Below are 15,417 nucleotides of genomic sequence, written 5' to 3'. Positions count from 1 at the left end.
GAATATTGTCTTCGTATAAAAGTCGAGATTGAATTACAAATATAATTTTCATCATTCCAATTTTACATTAACAAGTGCAGATATAAATATTTATTAACAAAAAAATGAGCATATCATAAACCATGAACAATAAATTAAGCTGCAGCTAATTCTCACAACCTTCAACTCAGAATATTTGAATTTTGAGGAAAGGGGTGTACATAGGATTACCAAAATCATTTTTGTCCCTAGATGCAAAGGAAATTATAAAATGGATAAATACCTGACAACAATGGTGCTAATGCTATGCTTGTGGCATCAGTGATGCAATCAGAGACTTAAAATTTGAATTTGAGCCAAAATTTAATTCAAACCCCCCCCCCCCAAATTAAACATTTTGAGTGTGAAAGTCGTGAGAATTGACATTTGTTGATTTTCTAATTATAAATGACCTAATTATAAGATTTTGATACCATTTTAGAATTTGGATAACTTAGACCTAAAAAAAATTATTTTATGAAACAAGGTTTACATTTCACTTGTATATATTGTTTTCGTCATATTATTAGTTAATTTAAAATTTTTAACATATAAAATTGACATAACCAAAACATAATATATTTGCAAATAAGTTATGGGGTTACAATCATGGTCAAGGTTTCATCACTATACTTAACATTACAAAAATCTGGACAAATGTAGTTGTAATTTCGGATACAGAGCCAAAGTATATTTAATAACCTCCCATGAGAGACACTCAACAATGATATAAAAATGTAAAATAACAAAGTTAAACTTACAAAACTAAAACTTCTGTTTTATATTTTCTTAACATGACATTATTTAATTTTTAAATTTCATATATTATAATTGTAAATTTATAAAATATATATAAAAAAATTCCCTTCCCTTTTTTATGCACTATAGGGAAGATGATTTATAGTATAGTAAAAACGTAGTATTTTATCCTTTTTTTTTATTTCTCTTCTCCATTTTTATTATTTTAGTTTGTTAAAAAATCTTACATCATTTAGAAATTAACATTATAAAAAAAATCATGAACCCCTCTTTTTTTAACTCTAGGATTTTTCTTTAACTCTAGAAAAAAAAGTGACTTTTTATTTAAATATTACAAAAAAAAAAATTTCAAAATATCATACACCGAAATATATTTATTAAAGTGTTACATTTATTATTACATTGAGAATTTGACTTCTCACTAACCAATTTCTCACCTATATTTTTTTTTTCATTTATGTATTGAGAAATGGGTTAATTAGTAACCAATTTCTCAATTGCAATTTTTTTAATATTATTATTTTTACAATATATACTTTTTATTTAAATAATTAGCTTGAAAAATTAGTTAATATATAAATAAATTCATAATTTTTAAATTTCATAAGAAGAGATTATAAATAATTTAAAGATGTATAGATTCATTATGCAATACAAATTAAAATGTACATACACATTACCGAAAATAAGATTTCAAAAGATCAATTACATTGTAAAAATAATTAAAAAAATATAGATTTATTTTCTCGTGCCCTTTAAAATGAAATTCAGAGTGCACACCACACATAATTTTAAAATAAAAAATATAGACAATTAACTTTCATACATACTTCAAAATCAAATTCATAAACAATAATTAATGATGCATGTGTCTATTAGTACCAAAATAGTCATTGCTTAATCTTAGATAGACATGATTCAATTAAGAGTGTGTATTCAATACCTGACAGTGAGTGCACATAAGAGAATTATGTGTTTGTGTTCTACATTTGATACATTGCACCAACTTTCATGAGACAATTAAAAAATGTGGATAGAAGAAAATTAAATGTTAACATAAGTTATAAAAGCAATCAAAATAATTAGTTTCATCAACTATTTGTCAATTTAATGATTTTTATGGTTTAAATTTCCTAACCTGTGGCATGACTGAACTACATTCAATTAATACTACAATAGTCCAAGGCCTGAACTAGAAAGTGAATGTTATTCAATGACGATCAAATCCTACAAGATAAATGGACTCTCACATAAGATGGAGGTTAAAGATCCAGGCATATGACCACAAATCTAGTCGAGACAATTGACTTATTACATAGAAAATCAAAAACTTACCAATTAGAGCATTGATTATGTCGACTTATCAAATGTGTGAAAACTTATTCAATTAAAGACAGATAAAACTTGTAACTTAATTAAGATCCAATAAGTATACTCAAAAATATTAAACAAGGTCTTAACTAATGCAAAAATAAAAGCAAACTCTTACCTTGTGCTTGAGTTCGACAAATGCGATATGCATTTCCTAGTGCAAGAGATGTTTACCCCAAAAAAGGGACAATCAGTTGGATAATTCACAATCAATCTAGATGAAATGTGTTGTGATTGTGAAAAATTCTAGAAATTACACAAGTCTTACTCAGTTGTTATTGTTAATTGTAAAAATTATTATATTATTAAAAATAATTGCATTGATAAGAAATAAATGTAAATTTTATTGTTTGTGTACTTCCTAAAAATCACATTTGTAAGGCTTTTATTTTATTTTTTTTCTTCTATTTGATAGAGGACTAAAGCTTTAATATCATATTAGTGGGGTTGATATTTAATAAAAGTGTTTAAAGATTATTAATCTTTTGTATATCAATTGGTGTTGTATTTCATCTTAATGAATTTAAGCTTTTTTTTTTTATAAGCATGATTAATTTTTAATATTTTTTATTATTTAATAATTTAAGGATAAAATTATCTAAAAATGTAAATACAAAAAATCAACTTTATTATATTATGTTATAAAACAATAATGACTTAAATGGTGATACTTCTTTAAAAAATAAAAATATGACACAAAAGCAAGGAAGGGCAGAAACTTATTAATATGTAATCTTGCAATTCAATTAGACCCAACCCATTTATTTTGCAATATACATTGTGAGACTATAACATGATTCCTATGTCATTTTGGTTTTAGAGTGTTATAGTAAGAGTAAATTGTAAAATGAGAAAATACATGTTAGTATTATGATTGTCTAGTACTACTTTGTTGGAACGTAGGTATAAAGAGTGTGAAAACAAGACTGACACTTTAAAAAACGTTTACACCTCACTCACTCTAATTTTCAACTGTGTGTATCTCTAGTGTTTACCATCGAATTATTAGAATCTTGTTGTAACAAAAACAAACCTTATAAATTTTCTAAACCCATTAGTGTTTGTACCTCCAATTTTCCACCCTCATATATAGGCATGGCAACGAGGGAGGGCGGGGCGAGTTTTACGTTCCCCGCCTCCGATACCCGCTGGGGTAAAATCTAGGTCCCCATCCCCGCCCCCAGCGGGGACGGGGTTCGGGTTTCCCCGCCCTGCCCTCGTCCCCGCTCCTATTTTTTTTTCTTTTTTTTTCTTTTTTTCTTTTAAATAAATATGAACAATTTTTAAAAAAATAAAAGAAAAGAAAAATAATATAAATTTTTACTTATAAATATTTCTAATTTTGGTTTATATATATATAAATAATTTTTTAATTATATTATTAAGCGGGGCGGGGGCGGGGGCGGGTATGGGGGCGGGGCGGGGCGGGGTGGGTATTAACATCCCCGTCCCCGCCCCCACCCCCGATTTTATCAATTGGGAAAAATCCGAACCCGCACCCGAACCCGATAAACACGGGTTTGGGCGGGTTCGAGCGAGTACCCACGGGAACGGGTTAGATTGCCATGCCTACTCATATAGTTTTCAACTATTTTTCAAAACTCTCTTATCCTGTTTGAGAACTTTTGAGTGTAAATTTTGCTTGATCATTGGCACCTCTTTACTGAAATGATACAAACTTTTGTTTCATGTAACAATCTTTCCCCTTTCCACCCCACAATTTTATTAACAAAATTATAGGTGAAAAACATTTTAAAATTTCTTTTAGACAAATATTTTATATTGTAAATAAGAAAAAATATTTATATTTTTATATATTTAAAAAATATACAATTTTATATTTATTAATTTTTATATGTAAATAAGAAGTTTGATATCGGTTTATATTACAAAATATAATATTTACTATTTTTTAATACATAAATTATTGTAGGTTTATATAATAAATTAATATATTCAAAAAACTAAAGACAAAAGTTGCTGCTACAATTCTTTCACTTAATTTTTTTTTTCTAAACACATAAAAAATAAACAGTTTATGCTATTTATTTAAAATGAATAAAATTTAAAAATTAAAAATCGACAACGTAGTAACTGTGCATTTGTGATTTTGTCCACATTCTAAGATGTAATATTACATGTATGATACAACTACTAATTATTTAGTTAAATGATTTTCCGTAACATAGTGTCAAATATAACTGATAATTATGTTATCATTGATATATAAGTGATATTTAATACAATGATTTTAACTTTTTTAAGTCTTCTATTTAATTAAATTCAATCATAAAATATATATATATATATATATATATATATATATATTTTTTGGTAAAGATATATATATATATATATATATATATATATTCTTATTTACAATATCTTTATATTTTTCTATTTTGAATTTGGTTATTTTATTGTCTTTTATTCATAGTTTTAAAAACCGGACCGGTTATCGAACCGGTTAAGGTATTGGGTCAGTGGGTCAAAGGTTGAATCGGTGAGTCACTGGTTGAACCGCATGACTCGATTTTTATTTATTTTTATTAAAAAATATTCATATTAAATATATTTATACTTATAAATTTTAATAAATTCATATCTTATTTTAAATTTAAATTTTTCTATCTTATTTAAAATTATTTTTATTTTTATTTTGTAAAAAAATACATAAAAAAATTACATGTTAAACGGTATATTAATACAAATTAAAAATATAAATAATATGTACATATATAATATGCTTGCAATTAATATCACAAAATAATATATGTAATATTTACATAGATATTGAATTATTAAATATATAATTTAAAATTAATAATATACTATAAAAATTATTTAAGTTGTATATATTGCAAATAAATATATTAGAACAAGTAGTCATTGTTATATTTAATAAGACTCCTTGTTTTTTCATTAAGAGATTCAATTTTCATTATTATTTTTGTGTTTTATGGTCCCTTAAAAAATTAAAAAAAAAAAAAAAGTGGTTGAACCGGTTTGACCCACCGGTTCACTGGTTGAACCGGAAAATTGACCGGTTCAATCCGATTTGAAACGGGTCGACTGCATAACCGATCCAACTTCAGATTCGGACCGGCTGGACCACCGGTTCCCGGTCCAACCGGTCCGACCGGCCGGGTCGGTCCGGGTTTTAAAACACTGCTTTTATTCATGTAAAATAAAAATAGATATTTTTTTATTTATAAGCAAAAGTTAATTTTAAATTTGATTTTATACGATTTTCATCAACATATCTAAAATATGTTTTTTTTTACTTATTTTATTTAATGATAAATAAAAAAATAAAAATACCTATTTGTCCTTTTTAATTAATTTTGTGAAGATTTATTTATTTTAAAATATGATAATATAAAAGATTATATATCATTATAAATTATAAATTGAAAATTAGAATATTTAATAGAAATATAACATAAATAATTTTAAAAAAAGTGAAATTCTTTAAATTCTCTAATGCTTCGTGACGTCTCTTCTCTCTATATAAATGTTGTGTCACTCTCTCCTCTGACTCTATATGACTGACTCTCTGCTGAATCACTTTCAGGAGTCACTCTCTTCTCTTACTCATTTTCTTTTTGTGCGGTGCAAAAACCGGTGGATATGGGTATTACAGTTCCTCAATCTGATGACGTTGTGCAGATGGAAGTGATGTGTCACTCTCTCCTCTCACTTTATAATTATATGACTCTCTTCTCTCATTTCCATTCTCAAGAGTCACTCTCTTCACTTACTCTTCATTCATTTCCAGTGTAAGAGTCTTCTCTCATTTTCACTGTCAAGATTCACTTTCTTCTCTTACTCTTCATTCGTCTCCGGTGTCAAGAGTCTTTCTTCCATAGCACTTGTCTTCTAGACTCTTCTTTCCCTTTTCTTCTGTTTCTACATACTCTTTTTTCTTGTTCTTGTTTGTCTTTGTTACTAGTCAGATTTTTTCTTTGATTTTTGTTCCTTTTGTGTGGTGCAGAAATCGGTGGACATGAACTTTACCGTTCTTCGCTGGTGACCTTCTTTAAAAGGTAGAAATTAAAGTGATGTTATGCACCGGTTCTTCTCTGTCTTTCAAATCAATTTTTTGTATCATTTATTTCAGATTCTTGTTTCATTTACTTCTCATTCATGTTTGTCTTTGTTATTGGCAAGGGTTTTTCTTTTTGGTGACGTTGTGCAGATGGAAGGTAGAAAGTAAAGTGATGTTATCATTTCCATTCTCAAGAGTCACTCTCTTCTCTTACTCTTCATTCGTTTCCCGTGTAAGAGTTTCTCTTCGAAGAGTCTCTTCTCTCATTTCCATTGCCAAGAATCTCTCTTCAAGAGTCTTTCTTCGATAACACTTGCAGACTCTTTTTGTTCTTTTTTGTTTTTGTTATTCGTGATAGTATTTCTTTAATTCTTGTTCTTTAATTCTTGTTCTTTTTGTGTGGTGCAGAAACCGGTGGACATGAATCGTTCCTCGCTGGTGACCTTCTTTAAAAGGGTTAAGATAAAAAATATTGGAATTTATTGAAAATAATAAATCTTAGTGAGTTATAGGAGTCACTGAAATTTGTAATTTTCAATAAATTTCAACTATTAATAGTCTTAGACAAAAAATATGGGAGATTGCTTGAATCTTATTGAAAATAATAAATCTTAGTGAGATGCAGGAGTCACTGAGATTTATAATTTTCAATAAATTGCAACCTATTAATAGTGTTAAGATAAAAAAATATTGGAGTTTCTTCAAAATAATAAATCTTAGTGAGATGTGGGGGGCATTGAGATTTATAATTTTAAACAAATTATAGTTATTGATAGTGTTAAGATAAAAAAATTATTGGAGTTTATTGCAAATTATAAATCTTAGTGAGTTGCGAGAGTCACCGAGATTTGTAATTTTCAATGAATTTCAGCTATAAATAGTGTTAGACAAAATATTTGATATTGCTTGAATCTTATTGAAAATAATAAATCTTAGTGAGATGCGGGAGTCACCGAGATTTATAATTTTCAATAAATTGCAGCTATTAATAGTATTAAGATAAAAAATATTGGAGTTTATTTTAGTGAGTGGTAGGAGTCATTGAGATTTGTAATTTTCAATAAATTTCAACTATTAATAGTCTTAGACAAAAAATATGGGAGATTGCTTGAATCTTATTGAAAATAATAAATCTTAGTGAGATGCGGGAGTCACCGAGATTTATAATTTTCAATAAATTGCAACTATTAATGGTGTTAAGATAAAAAAATATTGGCATTTCTTCAAAATAATAAATCTTAGTGAGATGTGTGAGTCATTGAGATTTATAATTTTCAATAAATTATAGTTCTTATTAGTGTTTAGATAAAAAAATATTGGAGTTTATTGAAAATTATAAATCTTAGTGAGTTGCGGGAGTCACCGAGATTTGTAATTTTCAATGAATTTCAGTTATGAATAGTGTTAGACAAAATATTTGATATTGTTTGAATCTTATTGAAAATAATAAATCTTAGTGAGATGCGGGAGTCACCGAGATTTATAATTTTCAATAAATTGCAGATATTAATAGTGTTAAGATAAAAAATATTGGAGTTTATTGAAAATAATAAATCTTAGTGAGTTATAGGAGTCATTGAGATTTGTAATTTTCAATAAATTTCAACTATTAATAGTCTTAGACCAAAAATATAGGAGATTGCTTGAAATTTATTGAAAATAATAAATCTTAGTGAGATGCGGGAGTCACCGAGATTTATAATTTTCAATAAATTGTAGCTATTAATAGTGTTAAGAGAAAAAATATTGGAGTTTATTGAAAATAATAAATCTTAGTGAGATGCGGGAGTTACCTAGATTTGTAATTTTTAATGAATTTCAGTTATGAATAGTTTTAGACAAAATATTTGATATTGTTTGAATCTTATTTAAAATAATAAACCTTAGTGAGATGCGGGAGTCACCAAGATTTATAATTTTCAATAAATTGCAGCTATTAATAGTGTTAAGATAAAAAAATATTGGAGTTTATTGAAAATAATAAATTTTAGTGAATTGTAGGAGTCATTGAGATTTGTAATTTTAATTAAATTTCAACTATTAATAGTCTTAGAGAAAAAATATGGGAGATTGCTTGAATCTTATTGAAAATAATAAATCTTAGTGAGATGCGAGAGTTATTGACATTTATAATTTTCAATAAATTGCAGCTATTTAATAGTGTTAAGATAAAAAATATTGGAGTTTATTGAAAATAATAAATTCTAGTGAGTTGTAGGAGTCATTGAGAAGGTAGGACCAGATGCATACTATATGGAACCAACATCATGTAACGATGATGTTGTCGAGACATAATACAGAATCTTTTTTGCTCTTACCGTGAGAAGACTTCATCTCCTTCCAGAAAGTTCTTTTTTCTTTCAAGAATTATTCTTTCTATCTTGATTCAACTTTCTGATTCCTTTTGATTCTTCACAGGTCAACAAAGGCATCGCTGCCTCAGAGAAACCATGCTGCCAGCCAAAAATCCCAACAAATAGAGGAATATGTTTATTTTGGGTAATAATTATGTTCATGTAAAATAATTACAACAACACCATCTTTTTATTGCCACAGCTCCTTGTATGTTGTTCTCCTTGTTGGCACTTAGAAGGCTAATGCAGTGCATGCAATGGTTACTGTTGAGGGCTTTATTCTTGGGTTGCTCAAAAAGACTGTCTTGTCCTTGCTGCAACAGGATCTGGTTTTGTTCTTTAAGTATTCAATAATTTTGCCTTAGGACATGTTTGGATAATTTTTTCTTGAAACACTTTTAAAAGAGAAAAATAGGAAATAAAAATGAAAATAAACTTTCCCATAAACTAAAACTGACTCATGCATGAAAGAAAAGAAGATTTTGAAAAAGCTAATAAGAAAGAACTTCTACAATATGGCTTATGCATAAGTTAATTTTAGTTTATAAAGAAATTTATTTCATATTTACTTCTTAACTTGCTACACTTAAAGTGCTGCCAGAGAAGTTATACTAAGAGACCCTTACTTACCATGTAGTGTAGCTTTTGTGCATTTGTTTTTAATTATACTTTTGGCACAGGGAAGTCTCTATGCTTTCAGATTCCTGAATTGTTGTCTTGGAAAGTGGTGGTTGTGATTTTGCCCTTGATAAGCTTCATGCATGACCAGTGTTTAAAACTAACAAAACATGGAATCAATGCGTGCTTTCTTGGCTCGGGGCAACCTGATGATACTGTTGAACGTAAAGCAATGAGAGGCTTGTATAGTATAGTTTTGGTGTGCCCAAAGACTGTGTTGAGGTATGGTTTGGATCCTTGATCTGCCTGACCTAAGTTTCAATGAATAAAAGTTGATCTTGAAGTCCATTGCATGTCTTAGAAGTTGGCTTTTTGACTCTTTTAATGTTTTGTAACTACAATGCAATGTTCTGTAGATCGATTCAACCACTGCAGAAGCTTGTTGAAAGTCGTGGTATTGCTTTTTTCGCAATTGACGAGGTACATTGTGTTTCTAAATGGGGTCATGATTTCTGTCCAGACTACAAGTCTGTTTTTTGTCCCTTATTGTTTGTGGCTTGCTGAGGCTAGCTAGAGTGACGAGTTTACTTGGAGCTTCTTAAATGATTGTAAATGTAAATTGTGGTTTGCATATTGGTGAGATTTAGATCAGTTATTGGTTATTTTGATTGGATATCATGCATATTTCATTTGTTCTTTGTTTGGTGCACACGTTACAATTTATTTAATGTTTTTAGTCTACTATGAATGGCATAAGTATGACCTATTTTAAAATTGTTTTTTTTGTTTTAGCCAACTATCTACGGACTTCATTTATCTCTGCACTATCTCCATCTGTAGTGATTGTTGCCTATATAGGTCCTAACTTCCTATGTTGCTATTAACAAGGTAGGACCAGATGCATACTATATGGAACCAACATCATATAACAATGATGTTGCCGAGACATAATGAACACTTGAACAATAAGAAGACTTCATCTCCTTCCAAAATCGTTCTTCCTTTTCTTTCAAGAAATATTCTTTGTCTTGATTCACCATTATGATTCCTTTTGATTCTTCATAGGTCAACATTGGCATTGCTGCCTCATAGATCAACAATGGCATTTCTAATTCCAATGGTATTGCTTTATTTGCAATTGACGAGGTACATTGTGTTTCTAATTGGGGTCATGATTTCTGTCTAGACTATAGGTATGCTTTTTATCCCGTGTTTCCTTATTGTTCATGGCTTGCTCAAATGAATTGGATTGATGAGTTTACTTAGAACATCTTAAATGATTGTAAATGTAACTTGTGATTTGCATATTGAAGAAATTTAGATCAGTTATTGGTTATTTTGATTGGTTATCATGCATATATCATTTGTTCTTTGTTTGGTGCACACTTCACAATTTATTTAATGTTTTTAGTCTACTGTGAATGTCATAAGTAAGACCTATTTTAAAATGTCTTTTTGTTATAGTTGACTGTCTGTGCTGCGGGAAAATTTTAGTGTTAGTATGCTAAAATCCCTGAAATTTGATATACCTCTGATGGCCTTGACAAAAAATATATGGTGGAACATCAAAGGCTTCTTATGCAAAAGACTTTTATGAATTGATTAAAGAATATGGTGGAAAGCAAAATATTGATGGAAATGAAAAGGCTTTCATCACAAATGATTCAGATTATGTTTCTCGTAGGTCTGATGCTAGTAGTAGCTCTAATACAGACAGTGTTTAAAATCACTATGCATGGCAAAAGAAACGAATGTTGTTCTTTATCATTTTTTCGATCTAATTTACGCTTCATGGGGAGTTTGTTAATTATAACGTACATTCATGTTTGAATATACAATCTTGTTACATTTTAGATTTATTGTGGCTTCATATAGGTAAAGGATAGTCGAACATCAAAGGCTTCTTATGCAAAAGACTCTTATGAATTGATTAAAGTATATGGTAGAAAGCAAAATATTGATGGAAATGAAAAGGCTTTCATCTCAGATGATTCAGATTATGTTTCTTATAGCTCTGATGCTTGTAGTAGCTCTGATAAAGACAGTGTTTCTCCTGATGATGTGGTTGACAACCAAGATGATTATGAGATGATTTTTTAATGGGAAGAGAATTGTTAGTTGAGTTCTTTGAAAATGATATTGATGTCATTCAAAATGTGGATAACTCAGATGGTACAAATGTTGTTGCTATTACTGTATTTATCACAAATAATTTAGTTAAGAAATTGAATGCAATTTTGATGCAAATAATATAGGAAATCAGTCACATTGACATGCATAATTCCTAATTGTATGCATTTTTACATTTTATAAATGCAGTTACCCATGGTGAAAAGCCTTCTCACAAGGGATTGGAATTATCTGAGGCTATTGATCCACCTAAGAAACCAGAAGGAAGACTTAAATTTCTTAAAGAGCCTTTGGAACACAGACCAACAATCATATATGTACCCACCAGAAAAGAAACTTCGAGAATCGCAAAGTATCTATGCAAGTTTGGTGTGAAGGCTGCTGCTTATAATGCAGGGGTATGGGTTATATATTATACTCTATATCTTGTTTGGTTAGATGGTAGTGAATTAGAATTTATCAGGTTGATCATGTTAATTGAGAAGAGAATCTTCAATTCTAAGACATCATGAATTACTAGGAATCAGAATTTTAAAATTTATTTGTCGTTTTGTCTTCTATTCAAACTATTCTGGCATGTTCTATTTTGGATTTCATAAACCAAGCTTGATAATTATCCAAGAAATGTTTACTGCACATTCTCCCTACTCACCATTTGATTTATGTTGTTTGTTAGGTTTTAAACTAATTTAGGAGCACAATCTCTTTTTCCAACTTCCCAAGGTTAATCTAAGAAGGGTTCATAAAGGGTTTCATGAAAATACTTTAGAGATATGTTTTCGGAGCCTGAACTAAATATTGTAGATGTTCCACTGGAGGGTGGTTTAAAGAGGGGCTAAAGTGTTTTATTTGAATTGAGATGACCAGTTATCAGTTATGGTATGGTATCGTTGCATCTTCTTATATATGTGGTGTGCTATTCAATAACTATTATATAAATGAATGGATCTTTTTATCTGATTTTGATGGGTTTTCTGAGTTTCACGTGTTTGCAACTTTGCATACCAAATTTCTTCATTCCCCCTTCCCCTATGTTATCTGACTTTGATGGCTTTGGCTGTTCGAAGCCCTGCCATGCATATCATACATCCAAGTTTGGTGTTTCTTTGTAATTTATTGTTTTCTTCTGCTTAAGTCTTTACATAATCAAGCTCCCAAAAAAATGAACTGAATTTTATGAAAGTTTGGTGATATCGAGACATGGATCTGAATTGTTTTTACCCTTGTTTATTCCTATGTTGTTTGTGTTTATTACATAATTTCAATCATTTCCTATGTTCTGTAACCATAAAAAGTTTTTCCAAATAACATGTTTGCTGTATGCGTGTGTTTTATCATTCAGGTTATTGTTGCTACAATAGCTTTTGGAATGGGTATTGACAAATCAAATGTCAGAAGAATCATTCACTATGGTTGGCCACAGGTTTGTTTTTCAAATACATATATCCTGCCATTATTAATTATAGAGTTGAAGAAATCTCAAATAATTGGATATGTATTTTGATCAGAGTTTAGAAGCCTACTACCAAGAAGCTGGACGGGCTGGTTGAGATGGGAAATTAGCAGATTGCAGTAAGTTTAACTATATTAGAATATAATTTTTACCTTGTGATGCACTTTTCCTTTGTTCTTCACTCAGCTTTTTGGTTACATTTTAAACGTATATTACTCCCTTAATTCACATAAGTTGTATATTGCTTATTGTTTGTTTTTTTTTTTTTTGCGCCATTTGCATTTGCCCAACAACCAGTTCTTTATGCAAACCTAGCAAGTAAGTCGTCACTTTTTTTTTGCACCATCATGCTAGAAGTTTTCTGGTGAGTGATAGATGTATAATTGAGGCTGATGTTGTTGTACATAAGCCTCTGATTACTACTCACATCACTCAAAAAAGGAAACTGGTTCTGTTGGACTGAAAAACCAAGGAGCTACTTGTTACATGAATTCTCTCCTTCAGATACTGTATCACATTCCTTATTTTAGAAAAATTGGCCAATTTTTAATGTTCAAGTCTTTGTTTCTATGAAAGGAAGCACCTTAACATGAACTATTGTTACAGGCTTGTGTACCATATGCCTACGATTGAGAATGACATGCCATCAGGGAGCATTCCTTTGGCATTCTAGAGTTTATTCTAGCTGCATTGTTTTTTATGATAAAATGATTTACTACCCTCTACTGATGGTGGCAATGGTATAGCAGCATGAATGGTTCACATGTTTATCATCAAAGCATTAACTTATAATGGTCTCAGAATTTGGACTTTAGAGCATAATTCAACTCATAAAACCAGCTTCTAATGTGGATACTGATAAAATTTTATTAAAGTCATATTTCTAGTCAATGAAGGACTAAATACCAACCTTGACACTGCAATTAAGGCAGCCCAAAGTGGCCACAACTAAGTAGGGTTAAAGGTGACTTCAATTATGGTGGCTTTCCAACAAATGGAAATTGCAACAATAATGGGTCTGTTTTTTAAACTTTTTTTTGTTTTCAAAAATCATTTTTTAATGAATAAGCAATTTCTTACTTTTCAATGTGTTTGTCTAAACTAATTGAAAATAATAAAATCAGTTTTCTGCTCTAAAGTAACTCTCATTTGCTTCACACTTCGAGCTTCGTGCTTTGCAAATACATGTTTTGGAATTTTCTCAATATCAGAAAATGATGAGTGTCGTTTGCAGCTGGAACAATATGCATGTTTTGTTCTCAAAGGGTGCCCCATAAAGTATAATTTCTAGAGATGCAGTCATTCTGTGCAATAATGATGGTTCCATTCTGCCACTTACAGCTGATATTTGAGCAGAGCTGGCCTCAAGGTTCCAAAGGTTTGCTTTTTATTATTTATAATCTTATCTGCATAAAAGTATTCCATAACTTTCTTTTGAAAATTTCCCTTCCTTTTTGGTTCTTATGCTAATTAGGCTATAAAAAAAACTGACAAAAGATGTGTCTCATGTGCTTGCTCTGCAAGTGCATAGTTCCCATTTTTAATATCACTAGCATTGCAAGGGTCGTCATGTATTTGTTGCATACCTAGTGCCATACCTGCTTGCTGCTAGGCCTCTAAAAATAATGATAAATAAAATTATACAAAAAAAAATTTCATTGATGACGGCCTAGATGCCAACCCTACAGCCCCTGGCCATTTGCTGTCCTTTTCTCAAGTGCAATTTGTTCATCCCCTTTTTTGAAAATAATAAATTAAAGCATTCATATATGGATTATGAAAATTAACTCCCCACTTGATACACCATTGTATAAATAATTTTTAAATATAACACCTTTGAGTTTCTGGCTGTCAGTAAAAAAAATTATCTTTCATTTTTTATTTTTATTTTTGTTGCAGTGAAGCAATATTATACCTTTGAGATTGTTGCCGTCAAGATCGCAAGACTTCGTGTATTGCGATTTGTTAAGGATTTTCCTTATTTCCTCTGGTTCGGTGTTATCTTACAAACACTCTTTGATTATGTGAGTCTGATTCAAGTTGCACATGCAAGTTTATTTTTATGATTTTTACGATTAATAACTGAGTTATTTTGATTGACTCCAAATACTTATTAGTTTTTTAAACTACTGAAATTAAACTTTGCTATTTTATGATGCTTACTTGTTCTGTCACATGTTGCAGGAGAGAAGTATGCAGTTTGCAATTTTTACATTTTTTTTTGTTTATTGTTATATGGAGGTGGAGGGTCTCGGGAGATTGGTGAATTTTAAGATTTTTGGGATAGTTTCACTTTTGCACTTGAAGATAATTTTAAATAGTTATTGACTTACCTTTTGCACTTGAATTTGATTTCAGCTTTGGAATTTCAATCATGGACTGATTTTTGAGGCATGTAAAGACAATCTCAAGAAGCTTCAGTTAAGTTATTTAGGTTCACTTTCTTATTGTCAAAAGGCATACTGGTATATTTGTTTCTTATTTGTCCCTCAAATATAACTTTTTATGCATGTATAGTAACAATTATAATTAGCATTATTAAAGGAGTGATATGATTGGGCAGAGTATTTTGACCTTGCACATAGAATCAATATACAAACAGGATCAAATATATACATGAATTATGAGTACATGTATACTTATTAAATATCTTATCTAATTGCATG

General features: G+C 29.6%; 1 protein-coding gene across 12 annotated transcripts; it reads left to right on the top strand.

The window, feature by feature from the left end:
• Positions 1 to 4,661: 4,661 nt before the first annotated feature.
• Positions 4,662 to 15,397, top strand: LOC109796337 (ATP-dependent DNA helicase Q-like SIM). Of its 12 annotated transcripts, none has more exons than XM_083077273.1 (15): positions 4,662 to 5,927; positions 6,143 to 6,194; positions 6,319 to 6,428; positions 6,605 to 6,652; positions 8,615 to 8,695; positions 9,231 to 9,450; positions 9,585 to 9,648; positions 10,234 to 10,314; positions 11,488 to 11,696; positions 12,641 to 12,721; positions 12,807 to 12,870; positions 13,986 to 14,129; positions 14,651 to 14,775; positions 14,936 to 15,013; positions 15,110 to 15,397. In XM_083077273.1, exons 12-15 carry the CDS (start codon positions 14,045 to 14,047, stop codon positions 15,248 to 15,250), a joined length of 429 nt encoding a protein of 142 aa, XP_082933399.1. In that variant the 5' UTR covers positions 4,662 to 5,927; positions 6,143 to 6,194; positions 6,319 to 6,428; positions 6,605 to 6,652; positions 8,615 to 8,695; positions 9,231 to 9,450; positions 9,585 to 9,648; positions 10,234 to 10,314; positions 11,488 to 11,696; positions 12,641 to 12,721; positions 12,807 to 12,870; positions 13,986 to 14,044; the 3' UTR covers positions 15,251 to 15,397. The 12 variants fall into 12 exon arrangements, with proteins under 12 accessions (XP_082933399.1, XP_082933396.1, XP_082933394.1 ...); XM_083077270.1 differs by having other exon boundaries at positions 6,605 to 8,515; XM_083077268.1 differs by having other exon boundaries at positions 6,605 to 8,695.
• Positions 15,398 to 15,417: the final 20 nt, after the last annotated feature.

This window comes from Cajanus cajan, chromosome 6 (genome assembly GCF_000230855.2).
Source record: "Cajanus cajan strain Asha chromosome 6, NIPB_CcT2T_4, whole genome shotgun sequence".
Taxonomy (NCBI): Eukaryota; Viridiplantae; Streptophyta; class Magnoliopsida; order Fabales; family Fabaceae; genus Cajanus; species Cajanus cajan.
Note: the sequence above shows the minus strand (reverse complement) of the source record. Positions and strands in the feature narration are given on the sequence as shown.